Source organism: Apodemus sylvaticus, chromosome 20 (genome assembly GCF_947179515.1).
Source record: "Apodemus sylvaticus chromosome 20, mApoSyl1.1, whole genome shotgun sequence".
NCBI lineage: Eukaryota > Metazoa > Chordata > Mammalia > Rodentia > Muridae > Apodemus > Apodemus sylvaticus.
The window spans coordinates 11,848,385-11,874,584 of NC_067491.1; the positions used below are offsets into that span (position 1 = coordinate 11,848,385).

General features: G+C 46.7%; 2 protein-coding genes across 5 annotated transcripts in view; both read left to right on the forward strand.

The window, feature by feature from the left end:
- Positions 1-20,025, forward strand: part of Xpot (exportin for tRNA) — a 36,591-nt gene extending 16,566 nt beyond the window's left edge. For all 3 annotated transcript variants that reach the window (XM_052164953.1, XM_052164955.1, XM_052164954.1), the window contains 16 exons: positions 265-303; positions 741-803; positions 2,310-2,434; positions 2,962-3,106; positions 3,263-3,382; positions 3,807-3,901; positions 4,469-4,538; positions 5,559-5,797; positions 6,724-7,009; positions 7,535-7,724; positions 9,321-9,437; positions 9,698-9,813; positions 10,709-10,756; positions 13,084-13,155; positions 15,413-15,469; positions 17,172-20,025. In XM_052164953.1, coding sequence (XP_052020913.1) covers positions 265-303; positions 741-803; positions 2,310-2,434; positions 2,962-3,106; positions 3,263-3,382; positions 3,807-3,901; positions 4,469-4,538; positions 5,559-5,797; positions 6,724-7,009; positions 7,535-7,724; positions 9,321-9,437; positions 9,698-9,813; positions 10,709-10,756; positions 13,084-13,155; positions 15,413-15,469; positions 17,172-17,198 — 1,809 coding nt within the window. In that variant the 3' untranslated portion in view covers positions 17,199-20,025. The remainder of the gene's footprint in view (positions 1-264; positions 304-740; positions 804-2,309; positions 2,435-2,961; positions 3,107-3,262; positions 3,383-3,806; positions 3,902-4,468; positions 4,539-5,558; positions 5,798-6,723; positions 7,010-7,534; positions 7,725-9,320; positions 9,438-9,697; positions 9,814-10,708; positions 10,757-13,083; positions 13,156-15,412; positions 15,470-17,171) is intronic.
- Positions 20,026-20,525: 500 nt separating this feature from the next.
- Tbk1 (TANK binding kinase 1) overlaps positions 20,526-26,200 on the forward strand; it is a 38,535-nt gene continuing 32,860 nt past the window's right edge. The window contains exons 1-3 of one of the 2 annotated variants that reach the window (XM_052164957.1): positions 20,527-20,609; positions 21,822-21,881; positions 22,999-23,144. In XM_052164957.1, coding sequence (XP_052020917.1) covers positions 23,058-23,144 — 87 coding nt within the window. In that variant the 5' untranslated portion in view covers positions 20,527-20,609; positions 21,822-21,881; positions 22,999-23,057. Of the gene's footprint in view, positions 20,610-21,821; positions 21,882-22,998; positions 23,145-26,200 lie in introns of both variants that reach the window. The other variant, XM_052164956.1, reaches the window with a different exon arrangement.

Below are 26,200 nucleotides of genomic sequence, written 5' to 3' on the forward strand. Positions count from 1 at the left end.
AGTTATTTATTAGACAAAATTATTACATGTAAATTTAGGACTCTCTTAACTATAGATTCGCTGTCAAATCACTCAGCAGAAGTGTGTGTATTTTATTTTCATATTGGACTCGGAGACCTGTGCATGCTAGAAAGATGTTCTGACCCCTAATTGTACCAGAAGCTCCATTGTGTATGTTTTAGAAAAATTGATTAGAAAAATACTTTGATAAGCAAATAGAGCATCAGAAAACAAAGTAAATTATTGTTTCCTTTTTATTTTCAGCTTTCAGTGCTCTCAGATCAGCAAAAAGCTAATGTAGAGGTAAGTGGCTTCTTTTAAACCAGTGGTAGATCTGTTTTCTCAAATCAGTTGGGGTCACTCAGCGGGCTGTGGGTGAGGGATTACTGCCCAGGCAGCTGCTTCACTGAGAAGCCACAGTCATGGAGTTCCCTGCACAGTGTGTCGGAGAGTCTTCCCTGTGGTCCTTCCTGGGTGAATGGCCCTGGGGAGGGAGGGCCTTAGTGAGGCTGCTGAGTTTCAGGGACTTCTGCTGAGTTGTTTGTTTCCTGAGTCTCACGTCGCCTCCACTGCACCTCAGCTCCACCTCTGCTCCCTTGAGATTCCCTGAGCAGTGGGTCAGACAACGGCCCATCTGAAGCTGATGATCAGTTCTTTGTCTGAAGCCTGCCTTGAAATGTAAGCGCAACTTCCAGATTAAAAGGAACAACTAACAGATGTTATTTTATTACTAATTTTAGGCAATCATGTTGGCCGTTATGAAAAAATTGACATATGATGAAGAATATAACTTTGAAAATGAGGTGAGGAGTTTTGCACCAAATAAAAACAAGTTTTAATTTTATTGTTTGTTTACAGCAAATTAGTATTTTATATTGTAGTTTTAGAGTTCCTTTAAAAAAAATAGCGTGTTTTAATCAACCTTGTTTATACTGATGTAGTTATTTATTCGCTGTTAGTTTGGGGCAGCGCTAGCAGAGCCCTCAGCATCCTTAAGGGGTTGGGAGGGCATCTGGTAAAGTGCTGTGGGCTTGATGACTGTAGAAGGCTGGATTTGGTCGTGCATGCTTGTAATCCCATAGCTGGGAAGGCAAGCAGGTAGATACCTGGAGTTCATTGCCTAGTGTAGACACTGAGTCCCAGGTCTTGATCAGAGAACATGCCTCACACACATAAAAAGTGGATAGCTCCTGAGGATAGTACCTGAAGTGTGAGCATGTGTGAGCAAGTATGCACATGTGTACACACATACACACACACACACACACACACACACACACTTACTTTCTACGCTGGGAATGGTGGCACATGCCTGAAATCCCAGCAGTTGGCAGCCTTAGAAACAATACTGTCTGTCATAAATGTGAAGCCAGCCTGGCTACATACTGGACCGTACAGTGGGAGCCTTTCTCAAAACAAGAAAAGATCCTATTAAAAAAACTGTGGGGTTTGGGCTCAGTGGCGGAGCCTTGCTTACTGTACACAGGTCCTGGATTATGTCTATAGAATGAAAAAAAAAGAAAAGCAATACTTTTGAGTTTGCCAATGACGTATTATTGATGATCTTACCTCAGTTTACATTTAATCAGTGCTGGATCAAGGCCCAATCCACAGGCCTCAAGTCACCAGCCAGGAGGGAGGGCAGGGATGGGACTCTCCTGGGCATCTTTAGCTACAAGCCTGCGCCTCAGCCTCCTGATAATTTTAGGGGCCGTCTACCACTTTCTGGAAACCCGGGTTACGTGTTGGTTAAATGCTGGGTTTGGAATGAATGTCAAAGGGGGATGGATACTGAGTTTGAGCAACACGTCAGCCCCAGTCCTCCCTAATGATGCCAGCGCTTGGGGAGGACGGAGGGCAAGCGGGACTGTGGGACCCACACCGCTCAGCCCTGCCCTCCGCCAGCCTTATGACGCAGGCCTTTGACTATTTTGGAATTACTAATTAATGAGAAATGGAAGTACTGCTGAGCATTTGTGATTGTTTTTTTTTTTTTTAGTTATTCGAAGTTAAAAGGTATGAGGTAAATCACTTATGTAACTTTAAGATCTCAAAATTAAATATATATTGGTGTATGTGGGGGTGTATAAATGTGTATATATGTGTGTGTGTATGTGTGTGTATAAATTATATATATATAAAACATTGCTGTCTGTGTGGTTGTGAGTGGGGTCCAGGGTGTTGCTGAGGACACTTGAGGACAGCTTTTGGTGTTGGCTCCCTGTTCCCACACCGAGCACTCCTAATGGCTGGGTCACCTTGATGCTATCACCTTCCAACTTAAGATGGGGCTTTTAACTGTGTCACAGGGCGAAGATGAGGCCATGTTTGTAGAATACAGAAAACAGCTGAAGTTACTGCTGGACAGACTTGCTCAGGTGTCGCCAGAGCTGGTGCTGGCTTCAGTTCGCAGAGTCTTCAGTGCCACGCTGCAGTAAGTTCTCCTGCCTGACTAAGCTCTTCTCTCGGGTCTGGTAGGGATTTGCAACCGCTGAGTCCTGTCGTGTTCGCCCCTCCTCATGTGCCAGCAAACAGTTGGCTTTGCTTCTGTAATACTTTCTGTCTCTCTCTACTTCTGTGGTTTAAGTTGCTTGGCAAAATTAACAAATGAATGCTATAACTTTTTAATCATTCAGGACTTTTTAAAGTGATTTTTTATTAGCATGTTAATTATGTGTAATAACTGGTTTCTTTGTGGTATTTGCATACCATACATGCACTTAACGTATTTCACGCACCTCCACCCTCATGCTGTTCCTGTCTCTCCTCCCCTCCTACAGTTGTTGGCAACCCGGGGTTTCATTAGGGTTGGTTATGGGAACGTGGATAGTGAGGGGTCGTTAGAGGAGGAGTGGCACTGCCGTTGCGAGGACTTTGTGGTGGGCTACTGTCCTGTGTATCAGGAGTCCTACAGACGGTCACGTTGAGATCTCAGAGACCCACAATCCTGTGCCTTGGCAGGAACTGGCAGAACACACGCTTCATGGAGGTGGAAGTGGCCGTGCGCTTGCTGTACATGCTGGCGGAAGCTCTCCCGGTGTCCCATGGCGCTCACTTCTCAGGTGACGTGTCAAAAGCGAGTGCTTTGCAGGACATGATGCGGACGGTAGGTATACACAGGACCCTCCCCAGAAACGTGTTTGTCCTTTGTGCTGTGCTGTAAGCTCACGGGGATCTTAATGGGTAGAGCTCGGTGTGATTTTACAGAGGGACTTTTGGATGCTGCAGTAAGCAAGAATAGGTTTCTTCATTTCCCCTCTAGTTGGTGACATCAGGAGTCAGTTCCTATCAGCACACATCCGTGACCTTGGAGTTCTTTGAAACTGTTGTTCGCTATGAGAAGTTTTTCACAGTTGAACCCCAGCACATTCCGTGTGTACTAGTAAGTGTGCGCTTTGAATGTCCAGCTCGCAGTCTAGTCTGGCTTTGTTGTCTGTAAGTTTTCTCTTAGTCTGTAAGAACTACAAGGTTATCTAAACCTGAGAGATAGTTACTAAAACCAGTCCTTAAGGGCCTACCTGTGTGTACCATAACATTACCTCTGTATTCTCGGTCCCTGCCTAGGATGCAGAGTTGGATGTGAGCGAGTGCGGTATGGTGCTGGGCAGTGGTGGGGCACACCTTTAATCCCAGCACTCAGGAGGCAGAGGCAGGCTGGTCTCTGAGCTTGAGGCCAGTCTGGTCTACAGAGTGAGTTCCATGACAGCCAGGGCTGCGCAGAAACCCTGTTTAAAATGTAAAAGGCAGCGAGCGTGACAATGAAGTCCTTGAATGAGAACAGAGATAACAAGTGTGTCTTTCCTTAGATGGCTTTCTTAGATCATAGAGGTCTGTGGCATTCCAGTGCTAAAGTCCGGAGCAGAACCGCCTACCTGTTTTCTAGATTTGTCAAATCTCTCAAGTAAGTATTGGCTTTCAGTGCTGCGTGTGTTTGCGTGGAGGCCGCCGAGAGTGGATGGTGGTTTGGATGTCTGTGGGGTGAGGAGTACATTCGTGTCGGGGCAGACGTGAAGAAGAGGGGACAGCCTTCCCACTGTGGGAGCAGGCTGACAAACTCGGGCCAGCAGGGTTGCAGGCAGTGCAGTCACAAGCTGAGCCGTCCCCCTAGGTCTCGGTGCATATGTGTTGTTGATTTTCTTGGCCCTGGGGATGACAAATTCCAGGTTGCTCCACCTCTGTCTCCCTCCAAGCACGGGGAAGCCCAGCTTGAAACACATGATCTGTTGTGTGCAGTGTTCTTTGTAACTCTCTTTTCGATTGGTACTTACTGGTCATGCACCATGCCTCAGTAGTAGTCACATCACTGCAGAGCGCACAGACTTTCTAAACTGCTCCTCGTTAGTTTCCGTGGTCAGAGCAGCTAGCGCAGAAGTAAGCTTCTGCTTCCTGGAGTTTGAATGGGAATTCGATCTTTCAGCAGCTTGAGAACATCTTACTTACATATTGTTTTCCTTTTGATTTTATTCAGTAAACAAATGAATCCTTACATTGAGGATATTTTGAATAGAATACAGGATTTATTAACCCTTTCTCCACCGGTGAGTATCTCCCCAGGTATCACTGAGACTGCTCCAGCCTCATTTCTCATGGTGGGAGGGTGGGCAGGGTTTGCTGTACTCTGTTTGCCGACTTGTCTTGGTAACAAGCACAGTGGTAATGGAAGGAGGTTGGCAGTGTGGAGTGTGTTCCGATTCCTCTCTATTATTAAATGTAGCTGACATATTTAATGAAGAGGGAAGAAATTCCACTTCTAAATTGTTCTCATGTCGGGATTGTGTTTGTCATGCTCAGTGCTACTTAATTTGAAGTTTTTTTCTTCAGACTTAGTGTTAAAATGTTAATCCTTCCAGTATCTAAACGGATTTAGGTTGAGATGGTTTATAAGTATATTTTGATCTACATGTGGTTTTGATTTTTAGTCATCTGTATGCCTGTTCTGCCTGCCTGGCATGTTCTCTTCACACCACATCTGTGTAGTAACTCCAGGGGCCAGGAGAGGGCGCTGGCATCCCCAGGAGTGCGGTTACACATGTCCTACTTGCCTCCCGGGTGCTGGGAATGGAGACCCAGTCCTCTCTGTGAGAGCAGCCAATACTTTCCTGTGCTGAGTCACCTCTCCAGCCCTCCTACACTGTTGTGTTGAAAGCAAGATAGTAACATTCATTTAACGGACTTCTTCACCCTTGGTACCCAGTTCATGCCAGCTTTTGTGAGCAGTTTGCTGACCCTTGCAACTCAGGCATCCAAAGAGTCAGATAGTAACAGTTATCTTAGGATCATCTGCAGAGTTGGTCAGGACCGAAGTGTAGTTAATTGATATACTGGCTTGCTCATGTCCAGGGCTAGGGTTTATCCCAGAGCCTCAGGTATCAGGACACAGGGTACCAGGAAGCAATACCCTTAGCCCAGCACAAGATTAGAACTGTGAGATTTTAACCTCTCCTTCCATTTTAAGTGTCCTCTTCAGTCTGGGATTGTAGCAGAAATTTTTTTTCTATGAGTACTTGGTATAAGAGCCAATGTGGTAGGTTCTATTTCCTGACAAAGTCTCCTTGTAGGAGAATGGCTACCAGTCCTTGCTGAGTAGCGACGATCAGCTCTTCATTTACGAGACAGCCGGGGCGCTGATTGTCAACAGTGAATACCCCGCAGAAAATAAGCAGGCCTTAATGAAGGACCTCTTGACCCCACTGATGGAGAGGTTCAAGGTTCTGTTGGAAAAGCTGATGATGGCGCAGGATGAAGAGAGACAAGCATCTCTTGCAGACAGCCTCAACCATGCCGTTGGATTTGCCAGGTGAGCCCTGGTGCAGCTAAGATTGCAAAGCTGTGCGTCTGTGTGGGTAAAGGTGTGCATCCACATAGGTAAAGGTGTGCATCTGGGTAGGCAGGACCTTTGTGTGAGTCTTCCTAACATCGGCACACTCAACTGTTTTCAAAGCTGAATCAGTTACTTGAGGGGTTGTATAACCCGTTGTCTCTTCAATAAGTTAAAAGGACAGCCAGCAAAGAGGACAGAGCCTTGGCTAGCCACATGTTCATCATGAAGACGGTCTAAACCCTTAGTACCCTGGTCCTGACGCCTAGTGTGCGTCAGTCTTGTGTTTCAGGAGGTCAGCGAAAGCTCTGTGTACCAGCAGCACGCTGCTACGTTGTGCTCTGTTGGCCCTTGAAGATGTCCTCACCTCCACAGTGTTACATTGTGTCTTAAAGACCCAGCCGCCGGCTACTTCCTCTTCCTCTCCCTACATTTTTTTTTATTAACAGCATGGAAATTGAAGTGATTGCTGATAAGTTGTCCTGGGAGGTTGGTCTACGCTCTAAAGTCCAGCAAAAGAGCCAGGCCTCGGTGACATGAATAGCTTGGCTGTGAATGTGACTAAGTTGTTTTTTAAATTTCCTGAGTAGCACAGATTGCCTGATGGCTTAGTCACAGGGAATACATCTTTATTCCTGCGGACTCTATCAGGGTTTTTAAAAGGCTTGTGGGTAGACACAGCTTATGTCTAACTGCATCTTGTTTGCTTAACTTATGTCAATGTAATGACATACTTGACTTACATAATTGACTTATGTCAATGTAATGACAATCTGGAAGCAGTCAGTTTCACATGACTGAACTAAGGATGGACTTGATTCGGTGTTAGGCTTCTTTTTTTATCTTATACTCTGAACTTTTAAAGACTAACAGTAAACGGGGTTGCTTGCTTTTTGGTCATGTAGTCGAACCAGCAAGGCCTTCAGCAACAAGCAGACTGTGAAACAGTGTGGCTGCTCCCAGGTCTACCTGGACTGCTTGCAGACCTTCCTGCCAGCCCTCAGCTGCCCTCTGCAAAAGGACGTCCTCCGGAGCGGGGTGCGGACCTTCCTCCATCGAATGATCATCTGCCTCGAGGAGGAGGTGCTTCCCTTCATCCCCTCTGCCTCAGAGCACATGCTCAAAGACTGTGAAGCCAAGGACCTCCAGGAGTTCATCCCACTCATCAACCAGATCACGGCCAAGTTCAAGGTAGCGCAGTGCTAACTGGACCGCAGGGTGCTGGGACTCCCGACTCCCGGGATTCACTGCTCCGCGGGCCTGAAAGCAAGTGCATGTGTGCATCGCGGAGAGCTGTTAGGTTTTGTCCCTTTTCTCTCTCCTCCCATCCTCCGTGGGTCCTGGGGATTAGACCTGGTCGCCAGGCTTGAACATTGTGTGCATTTGCCTGCTGAAACAGCCGGAATTAGAAGTTAACGCTCAGTGCGTTAAGATTACTCTCCGTGTGTGTGATGGTTTGTCTGACTGCACACCTGTGCGCCCTGTGTGCAGTGCCGGGAGAAGCCAGAGAAGGCACCAGGTTCCTTGGAGCAGAGCTTCCGGATGGTTGTGAGCTCCCCTGAGGGTTCTGGGAACTGAACCAGGTCCTCTAGAAGAGCTCTCCAGCCCCATACCTGCTGAGTTTAATCTTGAGTCTTTGGAGTGTGTGTGTTTGTGTGACATTTTCTCCCTAGAGCATCACTTCTGAGGTGCATTAACAGCTGTTGCTCTTTCCAGATGCAGGTGTCCCCATTCTTACAGCAGATGTTCATGCCCCTGCTTCACGCCATCTTTGAAGTGCTGCTGCGACCAGCGGAAGACAATGACCAGTCAGCAGCGTTGGAGAAGCAGATGCTGAGGAGGAGTTATTTTGCCTTCCTACAGACGGTCACTGGCAGTGGGATGAGCGAAGTGATCGCGAATCAAGGTAGGGCACACGCTGTGTATGGTCTGTGTAAATCAAGGTAGGGTGCACGCTGTGTATGGTCTGTGTGAATCAAGATAGGGTGCACGCTGTGTATGGTCTGTGTAAATCAAGGTAGGGTGCATGCTGTGTATGGTCTGTGTAAATCAAGGTAGGGTGCACACTGGGTATGGTCTGTAAATTAAGGTAGGGTGCACGCTGTGTATGGTCTGTGTAAATCAAGGTAGGGTGCATGCTGTGTATGGTCTGTGTAAGTCAAGGGTAGTGTGCACGCCATGCACAGTATTTGAATCAAGGTAGTGTGCACACCATGCACAGTGTGTGTAAATCAAGGTAGGGCGCCTGCTGAGTATGGTCTGTGTAAATCAAGGTAGTGTGCACGCCATGAACAGTATGTGAATCAAGGTAGTGTGTACGCCATGCACAGTGTGTGAATCAAGGTAGGGCGCACACCATGCACAGTGTGAATCAAGGTAGGGCGCACACCATGCACAGTGTGTGTAAATCAAGATAGGGCGCACGCCGTGCACGGGTGTGTGCGAATCCAGGTAGGGTGCACGCCTTGCATGTTACGTCCCAGTCACAGTGTACACTATGAGCAACAGCAAGGGGAAGTGGTGCATGTCCAGCAACCTAAGATTACTTTATGTTCAGTGTGTCCGTTCCTGTATTCTTTAGTTGCTGTAAGTAGCACATTGCACGGTGCAAGGATTGACCTGACCATGGAGTCTTGCTGCCAGTTTGAAATTAATAACTGACCAGCCACAGTAGTGCATGCCTGTAATCCCACTTACCTGGGAGGCTGAGGCAGGTCAGTCAGATGCATAAGAGTTTTTTTTTTTTAAACTTTATTTTATGTACACTGTAGCTGTCTTCAGACATACCAGAAGAGGGCATCAAATCCTATTACAGATGGTTGTGAACCACCATGTGGTTGCTGGGAATTGAACTCAGGACCTTTAGAAGAGCAGTCAGAGCTCTTAATCGCTGAGCCATCTCACCAGCCCTCAGGGAGAGTTCTTGAGGCCTTTTCTTAAAAAAGAAAAGGGATAAATTGGGCACAGTGAGTGTCTTGGGCTAGTTTTCTATTGCTGTGATGAACCACTATGACCAAGACAACTTTCAGAATACAGATCTTGTTGATGTTTACAGTATCAGCAAAGGCTCCAGCAAGGCCTCGCCTCCGCCAGCAAGGCCTCGCCTCCGCCAGCAAGGCCACACCAAACTTTGGGTCCCCCACTGGGGACCAAGCATTCACATACATGAGCCTGTGGGGGGCATTCTCATTCAAACTATCAAATGGTGCCTTTAAATTCAGTATTTAGGAGGCAAAGACAGCCAGACATCTGTGATTATGAGACTAGCCTGGTCTGCACAGCAAAGTCTTTTAAAAAAAGCATTCAGAGGAACAAACCATTACAGGAGTCTTGGCTTTTCATAGCTTAGTTTCATGCTCAGTTAATGGAGTAAGTGACGGGATTTTATAACGGTATAGGTGTGTTTTGACTTAACTGTATATTTTGAAATGGGTGCTTTAGGTTGTGTTTTCCATTTGAAGTTAAAGTGTAGTTTTTGTTGTTGTTTTTGTTTTCTCTTCAGGTGCAGAAAATGTAGAGCGGGTGCTAGTTACTGTTATCCAGGGCGCCGTTGAGTACCCAGATCCGATTGCACAGAAAACGTGTTTTATCATCCTCTCCAAGCTGGTGGAGCTCTGGGGTGAGACGAAGGTTTTGCTTTTGTTTGGGGTTTTATCCACCATCCCCACCCCCTACCCCCAGTCCTAGGCCGAGAACCCCAGGCTTTGGGCATTCTAGTCAGTGGCCCTGCAGCAGGCAACACCTCCAGCCTGCTATCATTGCTTTAACCCTTCATTCCCCAACCCATTTCCCATCTAAATAGAAGCAGGAGCTGGGAATTGGTTTTCCCTGGCCTGGACTGGTTTTGAAGCAAGATAAAACTTCGTGTTCTCTCGGCAGGAGGCAACGACGGACCTGTGGGCTTCGCTGACTTTGTCTATAAGCACATTGTCCCCGCGTGTTTCCTGGCGCCTTTAAAACAGACCTTTGACCTGGCAGACGCACAGACAGTCTTGGTGAGCGCCTCCGAGTCTGTGTTTACCATGTGAAGACCTCACACATCCTGGCTCTCCTGAAAGAGTGGCTTTGTTTCCATACGAATCAGTGACTTTCATCAGCTTACTTTTGTATTCAGGGGATGGAACTGGGGGTGTTATGCAGGTGCCTCACCACTAAACCTCCTTCCTCCCCGCCCCTCCCTCCCTTTCTTTCCCACTTGTCTCCGTCTTTCTCACTCTCCCCTTTCCTTCTTCCTTCAGTGTCCCTCCTCCCTTTGGTTTTGCTCTGTTGATGTCGCTGGTGGGGTCTCAGTGCGCGCCAGGCTGCCCTCAGACTGTAGGCAGTCCTCTTGCCTGCAGACCCCAGGCATGCTCGCCATCACACCCTGCTCCCGCCACTCTGCTCAGCAGTGCTCCCTTTGAGCCATTGAGGGAGTTAAAAGGCAGTCTTCTAGCCATGGCCTTTGACCCAGCTCAGAGCACCGTGTGGGAGAGAGTTCTTTTCTTGGTTCTCAATAGTTGGTAAAGCCCGTATATTAGGACTGCAGCTTGTATTCCATTGTTGCTCTTATGTTTGTGGGAGTTTGGGTGTGTGCTTGGGTGCCGTCTGTAAGCCTGGTGCCCTCTGAGGACAGAAAAGGGAGTTACATGCCCAGGACTAGAGTCAGGCATGGCTGTGAGCCACCATGTGGGTGCTGGGGTCCCCTGGGAGAGCGACCTGTGCTCCTGACCGCTGAGCCCTCTCCTTAGATGTGTTTGTCACTGTGCAGCCTTGTTATCCTGCCACTGTTCACGCCCTGCACACAGTCAGCTGTCAGTGTTTTCCGAGCAGTAGCTTGAAGGCGGGAGGGTTAGAAGGCGGATTTTGTAGTGAAGAACTGCTTGCATTAACGTTTGGACTTGTTTTTTACAGGCACTTTCTGAGTGTGCCGTGACTCTCAAAACAATCCATCTCAAGCGGGTAAGGCCCAGCCCTGGCCCCGTCTCTCTGGTGCACGTGCATGTGTTTCAGTTGGGTCTGCACTGATTCTGTGGGTGGTTGGGGAGGGGGAAGGAACATGGCTCTGACCAGCTGTCCCTCACACCACGGGTCACGAGAAGATAATTTCCAAGTTCAGCATCTACACAGCTACATTTCTCTGCCTTGTCTCTTCTCTGTGTAGGTGTGAGTATGTGTATGTGTGCATGTGTATGTGTGCATGAGCGTGTGCAGGGGCGAAGCTGCCACTGAGGGTGCGCATATGTGCTTGTGCAGTCGGGTCACTCCTCAGGTGTTACTGAGACCGGGTTTGTCACTGGGACCTAGGGCTCACTATTAAGTAGGCTGGCCATCCATCCCAGGAGTTCCGAGTCAGTAAAAAAAAAAAATCCTAATTCAATCACAGGTTTTTTTTCATTGTTCCTGTTTCCTGATTTTGAATATTTGAGTGCAAGTTTATTTTCCAAGAATAAAGAATAAACTCCCTTCCCCCCCCCCCCCCCCGTGTGTGTGTGTGTGTGTGTGTGTGTGTGTGTGTGTAAATGTGTGTATGCTGTAGCATAGGTATGGCGGTCAGAAGCCAGCTTTGAGGGGTCAGGTGTCTCCTTCACTGTGGCCCCCTGGGATTGCAGCTGCTCGTCAGGCCTGCAACTGATGCTTCTGCCTTCTGAGCCATCAGATCCCCTGGCCCCAAATCCTAGGTTTTTAGGGGATGTCCGTGCATGCATGCATTTGTGTCTCCCCCCCCCCCCAATAGTAATATGTTGTGTAAGAATGGTGGGCAGGTGGACTCATGGAAGGGAGAAGTCCCAGACTCCTCGGAACAAAGCAGGGGTCCTTCCCAATACTTGTCCTCCAAAGAGGGGTCAGAGGGCGGAGACCTAGGCCCCTCTTAAGTAGAGGGCCGTGAGTCAAGGCAGTAGGGAGGTGGAGGAATCCTGGGATTGAGGAGGACCGTGATGGCCGACAGGAACCCAGATGTTAAACAGGGAGAGGTACCCTGAAGACCAGGAGATCACCTTTTGATTTGTTTTGAGGCAGGCTGACTTCAACTCCAACTCCCAAGTGCTAGGCATGGTCCACCGAGTCTGTTGGGTTATTTACATTCAGGGTGGAGCCAGCAACTTACCTACGCCTTAGAAGTTGTCACAGGCAGCGCAGGGAAGATGGCTCCGTGCATCCACTCTTACCACATAAGGACCTGGATTTAGGTCCTGGGCACCCAGGAAAGGCGGCCGTGGCTATGCACATCTGTATTCTCAGTGCTGTGGAAGGGATAGGTCCAGGCAGGGGGTCGGCCCTGGAGTTGACTGACTGGCCAGCCAAGCCAAGTTGGCCAACTCCAGAGAGACCCTGTCTAAACAATAAGATGAACAACAGTGTGAAGACACCCGCTACCCACCTCTGGGCTCCAAGTGACCAGATCCAAATGTGTCCCTTTCCTTTTTTAAAGTATTTGTTCAAAATTTTTATTGCTGTCCTCCCAGAAATAACATTGCTAAAAAGGAAGTGTCTTTCAGAATGCCCTGGGTTCCCTTGTGGTCACTGGAAACTTGCACAGCTTAGAGTTATTTCTGGCCTCCTCTCTTGCACCCCTGAGTTTAGCACCCTTCTCCCAGAAAGAGGACTAAACCGTGGCTGATCTGATAGGTTGTACGCGCAGGGAAGCCAAGAATCAGAGCCTTGACCTCTGTGTTCTGACTCCTCCGCCTGGCCCCTCCCTTCCTGGTCTGCGTTCCCATCCCTGTCCCCTGTTCCCTGTCTTCTGCTCCCTGCTTTGTTGGAGAAGGAAAATCAGTCTTAGCCTGGGCCACTCAGAGGCTCCTCTCCCCACACCCTCACCTTCCCGCATGCCCCCATGAGCTGCTCTGCTCAGTGGCAGGGTAATGGGACCACCCTGGTCTGCCGGTCCTCCTGCTCAGGAGGTCGTGGCTGTCAGCAGGCTTTAGCAATACTTAGCACTGATGTTAACAACTACTGAGTGCTTAGTATTAACTCCAAGAAATTTATATGTTGGGTACTATGTATTACATAGTACATTGTCTGTATGTAATACGTAAGATACTTACATACTTCATCAAATCTTCCAATAACTTAATTTTTCAGATGGAGAACTGGGGGCTTAGAGCATCTCATTTGATTAAGTTGACACAGAGTCAGGCTCCCGACCAAGGCAGAGTTTGTGTTCTTGGTCATCATACTGTATTGCATTGTAAAGCAGAGATGCATTCTGTCCCTTCTCCAGCGTTATCAGTGCAGCGTTATCAGTGCCCAGAAAGGCGATGGCTCAGTTCTCTTTTCATCCGCAGGGCCCCGAGTGTGTTCAGTATCTTCAGCAAGAGTACCTGCCCTCCCTACAGGTTGCTCCAGAAATAATTCAGGTATGATCACTCTTAAAGATGTAAAGCTTTTATTAAATTAATGCTTATTACATTCATTTATAAATTTATAATTTTATTAATGTTAGTGTATACTTCAAATCTAAATTTTAATTCAAGAAAGCCAGATAGAATTCAGTGTGTTTGGCTGAATGGCTTGGAGTCTAGACTTCGAAGTAATCCATGAAACTGAATGGGAACAATGTTATGCTTTTAGTCTTACTAAACTCTGACACATTTAATCTCCTCCTATTCAGTAAGGGATAGGTCATGTGTGCACACATGTGCAGCAGCTGCTGTCCACCTCACAGACAGTCTCTCACTGGCCTCTGGCCGCTTCGCGAACCCAGCTGCATCCTTCTGTCCACTCCCCAGGCCATGGGCATCACAGTAGCCTGCCTGGGACCACGCTTGGCAGGTTTATTGGGTTCTGAGGGTCTGAGGAGTACCCCAACCCAACGTTACATACATTTTCATGTCATAGAAGGTGGCACTACTTGGAAATGTTATTTGGCTTGTCACTGTCTTGAAATTATGAGAGATTGAATTCTGCTACCAAACTAAATATTCTACAAATCAGAACGTGAGGCTCATTGGGTGAGAGCACTGGATGCCCTTGCCCAGAACCCAGGTTCACGTCTCAGCACCCACACATCCACCCGACTCCATCTCCAGGGGATCCAGAGATGACCCGCGAGGCCCTCTGGCTTCAGAGGCTCTTGCACATGCGCTCATGCCAGCACATACACACAAAGACACATGAATTCCTTTAAAATTGAAAGTGCTTTATAGTTGCTTTCCTTTCTAATCTTGTGGCATTTTATGCATTTGAAAAGAAGACATTACTGGGGGGCAGGAGTGGCCCACGCCTGTAGTCCCAGCACTCTGGGAGGCAGAAGCAGCCGGATTTCTGAGTTCGAGGCCAGCCTGGTCTACAGAGTGAGTTCCAGGACAGCTAGGGCTATACAGAGAAGCCCTGTTTTGAAAAAACCAAATCCAAAAACAAAGCAAAACAAACAAACAAACAAAAAAAAGCCATTAAGGTGGACGTGTCCTCCCATGCATGAAATCCCACCACTTAGGAGACTAGGGTGGGAGGGTTATCCTGAATCTGAACCTGCCTTAGATCATACACTGAGTTCTGGCCCGGCTGCGCTGCAGATTGAAAGTCTGTTGACAAGCAAACAAAAAAGAAATTCTTTAGACGTGCATGAGTGATGCTGTGCTTGCTTGTCTGCCACGGGTAGGACAGGACAGAGAGAAGACGGAAGGACATAGAAAGGGGAAGCAAACAGAACAACAGAACATGCAAGAGCCTCTGCTGGGGCCGCAGCAGGTTCTGGTCCTATGTACCATGTACGCTGGCACTTACGTAGCCCGTGCTTTGTTAGACAGCTCCCACACTGCTTGTCAGAGGTCCATGCAGCTAGCAAAGTGTCAGACTGAACCTGAATGTCCCGCTAGAGTCAGATGCTCTTGTATAAAGGGGCCGGCAGACAGGATGACCAACAAGCCACCAAGCCTGAAAACCCCACCCACACAGACGCTTCATTCTTCAGCTGTGTTTGGGGGTTTGTTCAGTTTCATTGAACTGAAAAGACATCACACAGGGTGTGGCGTAACATTTTTAAGTCTTCTGTGCAGTGTTAATGAAGGACCAGTGTTCTGTTTATACAGCATTAGATAGGTCTTTTTACATAATTTCTTCCTGTTACTAAGTTCTCATTTTCAGGTGCTGGCAACCCCCCTGCAACACTGATTCTATAACTTTGACTGTTTTAGAGTCCTCATAGAAGTACAGTTGTGCTGGGATTTGTTTGTTTGTTTGTTTTTTGTTCTTTCTGTGACTGGTTGTTTGATTTATCACAATGTCCACAAAGTTTATCTGTACTTGGTCTATACAGCAGGGTGTGTGTGTGTGTGTGTGTGTGTGTGTGTGTGTGTGTGTGTGTGTGTGTGTGTGTGTTTGTACATGTGTAGATCCTTGTAGACCCCAGAGGTCCACCCTGGGTATCATTTCTCAGGAGCCACCACCTGTTTCAGGGTCTGTCACTAGGACCTGCAGCTCTCTGTTGAGCTAGCCGGGTGTTTGTTCATGCAGGAAGACAGACACTGTGAGACTACCCCACATATGCTGACCAGTACTGTGCTAAGCGTGTAGTGCTTATGATGTACGATGTGTTCATTAACCATAATGTAAAAAGAATGCCATGGGCTTGGATTAAATGGAGTTTTCTATCTTCTCTTCCTTGTCACCCAGGAGTTCTGTCAAGCACTTCAGCAGCCTGATGCTAAAGTTTTTAAAAATTACCTAAAGGTAGGTATTTGGGAAATGGTCATCTCTTTGGTGATCTTTGAGCACGATGTTTAACTAATTCACCCAGGGAGGCTAGAGGATGGCTGCTCGAGTTAAGTTGAATGGATCTTAAAGCATAAAAGTTGGGGTGTAAATTATATGCTTAAATTTTGTTGTGAAACTTTAGTATTAGATAGCAGGCAAAGGAGACCCCTGGGATTTGTCCAACAGGGCTGGTTTTTTACACTAAAATAAATAAATGATATAAATTTTATAAATAGATAAAACAGAACACTTCAGTTGGAGTTGCATCCAGTAATCCCTGCAGTTGGAAGATAGAGGCAGGAGGATTACAAATGAACGATCAGCCTCTGCCATATAGTGGGACCCTGCCTGAAAATAGGCTGTAGGAGAGTGCCCTCCACACGTGGGACCGCTTTTTATGTGCCAGACACTAGGTGATGCTTTTCCCTGCTCAGGGAGCTCAGTCTCGGTACACCAGAGCCCAGCCCTGCGGCTCAGAACTTACACTTGTATAAACTGCAAAGCAAAGCCCCGCATGCTGTTACTTCATGGTAACAGGTTATAAGTAAATGGCTCTCGGGCTTAAGTTAGTAGAATTCTTAAATCAAGAGCTGGAGCTGATGGTAGAACATTTGCCTAGCATGTACAATTCAGTTCAGTTCCTAGCATGGCAAAACACCCACAACTAAACTAAATAGAAACTAAATAACATTTACCTTCCTTTCGGTTACATTGTCTCTTGTTAGCTACCAGCACGAAGGAAGAATTTTTTTCTTAAAAAAAAATTGGGAGAAACATGCATGGTAACAAGGAAAGCATCCGTGGGAATAGCTGAACCTTTGCTGGGGGGCAGGGAGGGGCACGGGTGGGGGGTGGGGGGGTGCAGATCTGGCGCATGGCAGGCTTGTGTTGAGTGTATCTGCGTGTGCATCGCACTGACAGAGGCTTGCCTCAGCTTTCAGTGACAATAGTTCTTGGTATTAGTGCCTTAATTTTTTTCTTTATATGAAACTTTAAAACTGACTAACAAATCGAATGTTCTATGTGTGCAGACACACAAACTGGGGAAACAATCAAAATGTAATCTTTTGTAGCTAGCCACTACATTTCTTTAAACTTTCAGTGCCAGTGTGTATTCTATAAGAGAATGGGTTCCTAGTTAAGCCAGTTTCAAAATGGTGCTGGTGTTACACATTTTTTATAAAAAGTAAACTTTACATAATGAAATACACCAAGTCTTTTCCAAAATTATTACAAAGACCCCCTCATTTTCCCACCTTAGGATTTTTAAAAAAATTTTTTAAAGATTTTTTTTGTATTTAAGTAGTCTATCTGCAATTATATCTGTGTGCCAGAAGGGGGCGTTAGATCCCATTACAAATGTTTGTGAGCCACCATGTGGTTGCTGGGATTTGGAGTGAGGACCTTTGGAAGAGCAGCAGTCAGTGCTCTTAGCCGCTGAGCCATCTCTCCAGCCCCACCAGCAGTTCTTTTAAAGCTGAAAATTTTAGTCTTTATCTTTGACTTTTTTTTTTCTATTTAATTTTGCATTGTTAATTTTATCAGTAAATACAAATCTTCCAAGAGCTCTTTCCTCATAGCAATAGTCTTTGTTACCAAAGGGTGACAAGCATTCAGAAGCCTGGGGGGAAAAACTATGGTGTCTGACGTGTGTGCTGTTTCAATGCTTGTCTTCCAGGTGTTCTTCCAGAGAGCAAAGCCCTAAGGACTGGACCTCCTGGCCCCCATCGTGATCATAATTTATAAAGAGCAGTCTGTGCGTGTGCCGTCTACACTGGTCCTTTACCACTGTCTCCAGCATATTGCGGTGTATGTGGGGTTTTCTGTAAAATGGGTGTAATTTTTCCCTTAAAAAAAAAGGTGTGTGACAACAAGAGAAGTTGTCTGCATGCCGGTTTAAAATAGTTTATGTAAAAATGCTGTTATAAGACATAGATTTATCCTAGTACCTTAATTTTTTTCCTTATACAAAACTTTTAAAGTTCTTTATAAAATACAGCAGTGGAACACTGACGCTAACAAATCGAATGTAAAGTTAGGAATGTTCAGTTCTATGTGTGCAGACACATAAGCTGTGGGGTAACAATCAAAACGTAATTTTTTTGTAGATAGCCATTACATTTCTTTAAACTATTTCAATGCCAATGTGTATTCTATAAGTGAATGGGTTCCTAATTAAGTTGGTTTAGAAGCAGGTGCTGGTGTTACACATTTTTTATAAAAAAATAAATTTTGCATAGTGAAATACACCAAGTCTTTTCCAGAATTATTACAAAGAGCCTCCTTTTCCCACCTTAGTCACGCTCTGATTCCCACCTAACGATCTGCAAATGGGAATGTGGGTGCCTTATTCCACAGACTGTGCCCCAGCGGTCACTCACAACATAGGTCTTTTTTAAATGCACCAGGAACCGGCTCTGTGAGTCTCTGATAGAATCATAAAGCCCAGTGTTTTCCTATGATGTTAGATGTCCTCAGAGCACAGCACATTTGAGGTTTTGGCATTGTCTTGAGGCTGGGTCTCACTGTACAGAACAGCCTGCCCCCAGCTGCTGGGACTAAGCTGAGAAGCACCAAGTCTGATCACTCATGTATCATGTTTGCAGCCACTATGATCACTACGTATGCTGCTTAGTGCTACAAGAAAGTCAGAGGAGCAGTAGTGGTGTGGGTGGGGGGCCTCGGGAAAGACAGACAGAAGTCCAGCAGCACGGCTGTAGGCCTTACATTGAAATCCAAGTTTGTATTGTAAACGCCCAGTGAAGGCCAGCTTCCATCCCAAGCCCTGCATACAAGCAGAGGGCTAGAAATGGATAGGGGTCAAAAGTTCCAGGTCCCCCTCAGCTACGTGGTAAGTTTGAGGTCAGCCTGGGGGGGCCTACCTGAGAGACTGTCTAACAGTGCACTCAGTAAAAGCCTGGTCTGCTGCTGGAGTATGTCACTTAGTGGTAGAGGGCTTAAGGGACCCACGTTCCATCCCTAGCACCACAGAACAGGGAGAGGGGACACAAGATTTCAGGAGACACTTGTCCTCTTATTCTCTGACTATGCGTTGTCTAGGGACATAAATTCCCTAGAATCTTTTTAAAGTGTGTTTATGTGCACATGTCAGGGAGGGGAGGATGAGAACTGTACTATTTGAAACGGTCTTCTACTCAATGTTTCGGCCGGTTCCCAGTCAGGGGTGGCAGGTGTTGACAGCTGCCGGGTTTGATATGGGATCCAAATTCAGGCCCCCGTCTTGTGGATCGAGCACATTGCCTGCTTGAGCCCACCACCCCTTAGATTTTATTCTAAATTGTGCACATGAATCTTTTTCTGATTTTTTTTTTAACTCCAGAAGAGATAGCATTTTCCTTACATTATAAAATAAAGGCAGTGAAGTAAATTGACAGCTAAGAATCTATTTCATCTACCGAACGATGAAAATAGTGAAGTATATATAGTACTTCTATAAATAATGATTTTAAAAATATAGGTAAGTGGGCCAGGTTCGGTGGCTTCTGCTTGCAATCACAGCATTCAGAGGGGGCCGAGGCCAGTCTGGGCTAGAGCGAGACTCTTGTTTCAAAAACAACATAAAACAAGAGGAGCAAAGCCAGGTGTTTCTTTGCTATGCTCCTGTGCACTGTGGGAGATGTAGCATCTGCGGGCCACAGTGAGATTGTACGAGGTATTATAGTGCTGCATAGCGGGGCCCAGTAGTTAAGAGCTTGTATAGTGTGGACTCTGGGTCCAGATTAAATAGGTTCAAACACCACTTAACACCAGTAACTGATTTTAGGACCTTGAGCAAGTTAAATAACTTATTTCTGCCCTGGTTTCCCTATCAGAAATGGAGGGAAAGCAACGGTAGCTACCTCATAACTTGTTAAGAATCCATTGAATTACCACACAGGTCTCAGTATTAGCTTGTATTACTGTACTATCGAGTCCATACATGACTCTTTAAAGCCCCACAGTGGGTTCACATGTGTTTAGACCTGAGAAATCAGGGCATAGAAACCCGAGTGTATAAATAAGGAACTTCATGTCAATGTAATCATGTCTAATAATCCTCATCTTCATTCCTTGAAATTACCCAAGTATGATCATGATCAAGAAACCTTTCCGTCATTAAGTACCTTAGTTTTAAAAGCAAGCACCCAAATAATTATCTCATTTGTTACAGGCGAGAAAACAGGCAAACGAGAGGGTTTTATGGTGCCTGAGTTAGTCCTGTGCCTAACCAGTTGTTTCAGTCTCCGTACTTACTAATGGTTTCACAAGTGGCTTGGCCTTTTTAGAAAGTATTATGTGGTATTTTACTGTGTATCACTTCTGTGGTAAACATGTGAAGTCCTTTGGCTTAGTCATATTTCCTCCATAAGTTCTGAGCTGTTGGGTTTTTCTGTTGGAAGAAACTTGGATGTGCCTGTCATGTCATTATCAGAACTGAAATAGATTTTATTGTAAGCAGGAAGTGCATTTGCTGTTAGAATGGTTTGGTTGCCTAAACTGTCTAAAATTCTAATAAAATAACTTTCTAAGAACTTGTTGGATTGGGCCTTTTAAAATCTCCATGTGAGTTTGATGAAAACAAGTCAGGAGTGGGCAGAGATGCAGCTTCAGATCCTTGTCTGTTTCAGTCAAAGCCTCTGCCCTTAACCACTTGCCCCTCCCGTCTGCTCGCCCTCGGTCTGGAGTCTGCCTTGGGTAAAAAGAAGGCTCTCCGTGATCCGTGGAAGTCACGGACTGCCGTGCTTCCGTGGAAGCAACTCCTTTGTAAGGAATACCTGCTTGAGCAGGACTCGATCACATAGTAGTTCAATGTCAAGACTCCAGTATTACCATTTTCAAAAACAGAAACCGAAAGAGCATGCTCACGCGGCAGAGATCGGCGGCCAGCCCTCTGTCCACCTGTGGCCGCGGGCATCGCCACTTCGCCACCGCGCAGTTTTTTACCTCCGCCCGGGAGACTGCGGCCCGGGCGAGCTCGGCCTCCGTGGAGTGCGCACGCGCAGGCGAGCCCCGCCATCGGTCACGTGCTCCGTGGCCCGGGCTGGCGAAGCCGGAAGTAGCCTGGGGCGCGAGAAGGCCCCGGAGCCGCGGGCTGTATGCGGTGGACGCTCGCTCGGTAAGCGGGGCGGGCAGAGGCTGGCGGGGGCGCCCGCGGACGGGGCGGGCAGGCGGGGGGGCGCGCCCAGGGGTCGGGGAGACGGCGTGCTGAGTCAGCGCGGGGCCGGGGCCCCGGGAGCCCGGCAGCCTCGCGCTCGCCCGGGATGGGCCCTGGCGGCCGCCCGGGCAGAAGCGCTGCCCTGCCCAGAGTTGACTCGCCGCTCCCACCCTTGGCCCAGCGGCCACCACGGGCAGTGTTTAAACGGACTGGCGTTCTCGAGGGTTGACTCACCCGAGGACACCGACGCGAGACGTTTTCAATGTACACACAGCGAAATGCAAATCCCCATGTCTTCTCGTTCCTCTCTCACCTGCTGGATTTATTTCCCTGATCCATTTCCCTAGTGTTTTTCTGCCAGTCGTCCCAAGGCAGATTATTCCCCGAGAACTGTCAAATGCATCATCAAAACGTAACCCTTCCCATTCTGGGACCTCTGCTCTCTGCGGAATAAATGGGTGACACACAGGCAGAGTTTGGAAATCCTGGAACTTTTGTCCGTACGCCATGCCACCAAACCTGTTTTATCCTTGGTAACTTTCGTTTTAAGCAATTGAAGGAAGACTGCCTACCGAATCAGCAATAACTTACTTGTTGAATGCCAGATAGTACACTTGTCAGAATTTGGGGAGATTTACTTAGCAATCGTCCGGTGGGTGTGCTGAGTCATGTTTTAGTCCTGAGGGGGTTCCTGGAAAAAAGTTTCAAATCATTACTATTGCGGACCCATCTTTTTATATTGGTATAGAGAGAGCTTATCTTATGTATCTTAGCTGATGTGTGTGTACTCCATTACCCACCAGACACATATGTGTATTTAGCAGCAATGCAGCATCACTTAGGGAAGGTTTTTTCAGTACATATTTGGGTTTATTGTCCCTTGAATGGAGCCTAGTTAAATGATAAGTGCGTTTATCCTTTGCAAAAAGGGGGGCCTTTGTTTGTTCAAATGGTTGTACAAGCAATTCCTTATCTAAATTACATAGGGGATAAAATTCTAAGTATAACTAGTGTGTAAGACATTGGTGAAACTTGGACTCTTGGCCATTTCCCATGATACTGTCCTTGGAAGATCAGAGGTTTAACTTACTGGAAATGGACTGTAAGCTTGCTGTTATCTGACCTTACAACAGGCTTAAAGGAGTCTGATGTGGGTTGTATGTGCCTCCACAGGTGTGTCTGGTGTCCGTTATGTTAAAAGTCAAGACTGCAGTTGGTGCATCTTAGGATTTGGTAATACATATTTGGTTTGTGTATACCCTGTCTATTTAGAAGTTAGGGAAATGACTACTTTTTGATGTTTTTTACATTTGTGTGTGTGTGTGTGTGTGTGTGTATGTGCGCGCATGTGTGTGGGCTCACACATGCTGTGGCACAGATAGTCCTCATGGGTCCCGGGGACTGACCTTAGGCTGTGAGGTTTGGCAGGAAGCCTATTTGCACACTGAGCCATTTCACTATCCTTACCCAAAATCAAAAGAGTTACTGGCTTTTCAAGAATAGTAACTTCTGTACTTTTCAGTTAAAATTTCTCTGTAGGTGGAATTTTGCCTTCTGGGACGATCATGTAGCGGTGACTGTTCTCTGTGCTTCCGTAATTTCTTTAATTGGTCACCCAGCATGTGAGAGGCAAAGGCAGGAAGGTTACAGGTTCGAGGCCAACTCTCGAAAGAGATTCCTGGTCAAAATATATATATATATATATATATATATATATATATATTTTTGTAAATCAGTAATTAATCTTCCAAAGCAATTGGAGGAGATAAATAGTCAATATTGTTTCAATTGGCAGAGACACTATTAGGTGGTAAAGGGATGTTTCTTACAGCTCTGAGATGTAAATTAAATTGAATATATAGAGAACAAATCCAAACATGGGGGCTGGCAGAGGCTAGGAACCCTTGCTACGCTCGCGGAGGGTGGGCTTGAGCCCCCAGTGCCCACAGCAGGTGGCTTACAACATAACCCCAGCTCCTGGGAATCCCACTCTCACCCTCTGGCATCACAGGCACGGACTCATATACTCACATCCAATTCTTTTTAATTAAAAAAAAAAGCCAGATATGCCTGTAATTCACCGTTCTGGAGGCTAAGACAGAAGACTGGTCTGGGTTATACAGAGCGTTGAAAGCCAGGCTGGGAAGTTTGGTAAAACACTATCTCCAAAGCGTAACATGAATGATGGAACGTATGTGGTTTACTATTGCACTGTTGCTGTTACATTGTTGGGGACATACTGTTCACCCTGGTCTATTGATGCACTTCAGTCTAATAGTAAATATCGGGCGGTCCTACTTCAGGCTAACCATGGCTGACACGTTTCTCAGCTGTGTTATTTCCTCAACAGCGTACATGCAGATCTCTGCTTCCCCCTTATCGTGAGGAGAAGCACCTAACCAAGCCAAGATGCAGAGCACTTCCAACCATCTGTGGCTTTTGTCTGACATCTTGGGCCAGGGGGCCACTGCGAACGTCTTCCGAGGAAGGCACAAGGTAGGTAGAGCGCTGTCTGTCATGCTCTCGGCGTGGTGTGTCTTCTGACAAGCACTGAAGAAAAGGGATTTTATGGTTTCTGTGATTAAGATCTAATTTGTAAGCCGGGCAGTGGTGGCGCACGCCTGTAATCCCAGCACTCTGGGAGGTAGAGGCAGGCGGATTTCTGAGTTCGAGGCCATTCTGGTCTACAGAGTGAGTTCCAGGACAGCCAGGGCTACACAGAGAAACCCTTGAAAAAAACAAAATCCAAAAAAACCAAAACCAACCAAACAAAAAGATCTAGCTTGTATTGGGACGGTGAACACATTTACATAGTGGTGCTAGTTTCTGAGATTACAGAATGGAAAAAAAACTGGAAGAGATTTCAAAGTGTTTCCTACCTGCCTTTCAGGTGGAGGAAGTGGAGGGAGGCCTGGTGGACAGGCAGATGCAGAGTTAAAGGAGCCCACAGGTGATTCGCATCGATAAATAGCATCATCCAGGGTAGATTGGAGTTGGAAGGCCATATTCTAGTATGAGGCAGTCTGCAGCTGGTGGAAACGGTGGGATTAAAGGGGGCTCCCCACAGTGCATCAGGAACCCACAGGGTTCTGTGGATTCTGTGATGGCGGATGAAAGTAAAGCTAACTAGACCAGCCAGGCGTTGATGGCGCACACAGGAGGCGGAGGCAGGCAGGTCTCTAAAGTGTGAGTCCAGAGCAGCCTGGCCCATATAGAAGAACCCAGTCAAAAAAAAAAAAAAAAAAAGGAACTAGAATCATTTAAAATAAAGAAATTGAAGATAAATGTGAAGAAAGCCAGAAAAGGGCTGGAGCAGGAATCCCTTCTCCAGGTGAAATGCTGCCTGTTTTCCAGCACTCTGAATGCTTTAGGGTGAGTTTTGATTGGAGCCCTGCAATTCTTATTTTCAGACACTGAACATGTTACTGGCGGGGTGGAGGGGCGGCGTTCTTGGTCTTCCCGTAGCTGTGAGATTGTCACTGCGTCAGCATGCGTGAGGGGTGAGGGGCTCCTTCCTCACAGGCAGCTGCGTGGCTCATAAAGCATGAATCATAAGTCACGTGCGGCGGCTTCTAGCGGTTTCCTCTTCGTTCTGACTCTGCTGCCCTCAGGCTCTGGAGTCTTCTTTATGTTCACTTCCACCCTTCCTGCCTAGGTCTTAGCTAGAAATTGCTTTATGTTGGTTTGTTTCATGCCAAGAAGAGAACAACAGAATTTAGTATTAACACATCCAACCTTCTGTCTTCCTTTGTTCCAAATGACCATAATGGTGACTTAGTGTGTGTCAGGCACTGTGGAGCCTGGAATTATTACATATAACATATGTCCCTGCACGTGACAGGTGTGATTTTGTATGGAGGTGGCATTAGGAAGGATGTAAGCTGGAAACAAACTGACAGTCAGGAGCTGTAACTTGGCTGAGGTGTTTAGAATGAAGGCATTGCTGGATAGTTTGTTTCCAGGTCCTTTCCCCTGATTAGCTACTCCGAGTCCTTCCTGTAAGTGCCTAGATGGCCGCGGTGGATCTTCGGGATGCTCTCAGAATGGAAGTGTAAATGGGTGGGAAGGTCCCAGTGATAGTGATGACAACTCCAGGTATTTACGATGGCACTAGAAGGCAGGGTGTGAGGCGTGGGAGTTGGGGGGGAGCGATGGCTCAGAAGTTAAGAGTACACACCGCTGGTGCAGACCTGATTCTAGTCCCCAGCACTTGTGTCATGGGGCTCACAGCAGCCTAGAATCCAACTCCAGGGAGATCTCATGCTTCTGCCTTCCACAAACATCTGCAGTCACTGGTTACACAGACAAGTAACCACGATTAGAAACAGGAAAATTGGGCTGGAGAGCTGCCTCTGGTTAAGAGCGGTGTCTACTCTCACAGAGGACCAGGGTTTGGTAAGCAGTGCCCACCCACATGGTGGCCCACAGTGGTCTGCACCCAGTCACAGATGATCTTATGCTTTCTTCTGCCCTTCAAGAACACCAGCAAACACAATTCACAGACATATATGTGGGCAAGATACCCGTGTACATAAAATACATATAATAATAAAAAATAAAGTCAAAATTAATCTCTCTTGTAAATCTTGCTTCCCTTTGGTTGTTTAAGAAATTTTTTATTTTTTTATTATATGGTTTTTCGAGACAGGGTTTCTCTGTGTAGCCCTGGCTGTCCTGGAACTCACTCTGTAGACCAGGCTGGCCTCCAACTCAGAAATCTACCTGCTTCTGCCTCCCAGCGGAAAATTTTGATTTTGATCATGATATTGACTTAGGACACCATGTCCATAAATACACTGCCATTCAAAATATATTGCTTATTTAATCTTTAAGACTGTTTTATTAAAACACATGCTGCCGTGACATATCTCCTGTCGGTTGTGGAATGGAACTCTGGTCATCCAGTGTGCTTGGCAGGTGCCTGTCCCCGAGCTGGCTGGCTAAAGGTGAAGAGGTGTGGCCTGTCGGCACGTTTGCTGACCATGCTGATCTTTACATAGAATTTGTGTAACTGGCCTGTGACAGAGAATGGCAGGTGACTGCAGGTGTTACCTCCCAGTGATAACTGCAAACCTTTCCAGAATGCAGACCCTGACTAGCCTGGCTTCCTCGCAACAATGTTGTTTCCCCTGCTAGCGCTTGGTCAGAGAACTCCTGTTTGAGGGATAAGGTGGTTTAGCAGGTCAGGTGTTACCAAGTGTAACAACCTAAATTTAATCAAGTCACACCCGGTGGAAAGAGAAAAGTGACTCTACCACCGCCTGACCTCCACCCATACACACCCAGGTAGTAAAATAAATAAATGTAGCAAAAAAGTTTTTAAGGAAAAGAAAGTTATGTTAGACTGAGTTTGAGATAGTTATAAGGAAATCGACATGTCTGTGTTTGGTGTGACCCGGGCAGTGGGGTCATTTAGAGACAGACGTCTTCAGGTCCTGATATTGAGAGGTGGGTCATTAACAACAGCAGATAGGGTTTTTTTGTTGTTGGTTTTTGTTTGGTTTTTTTTTGTTTTTTTGTTTTTTCGAGACAGGGTTTCTCTGTGTAGCCTT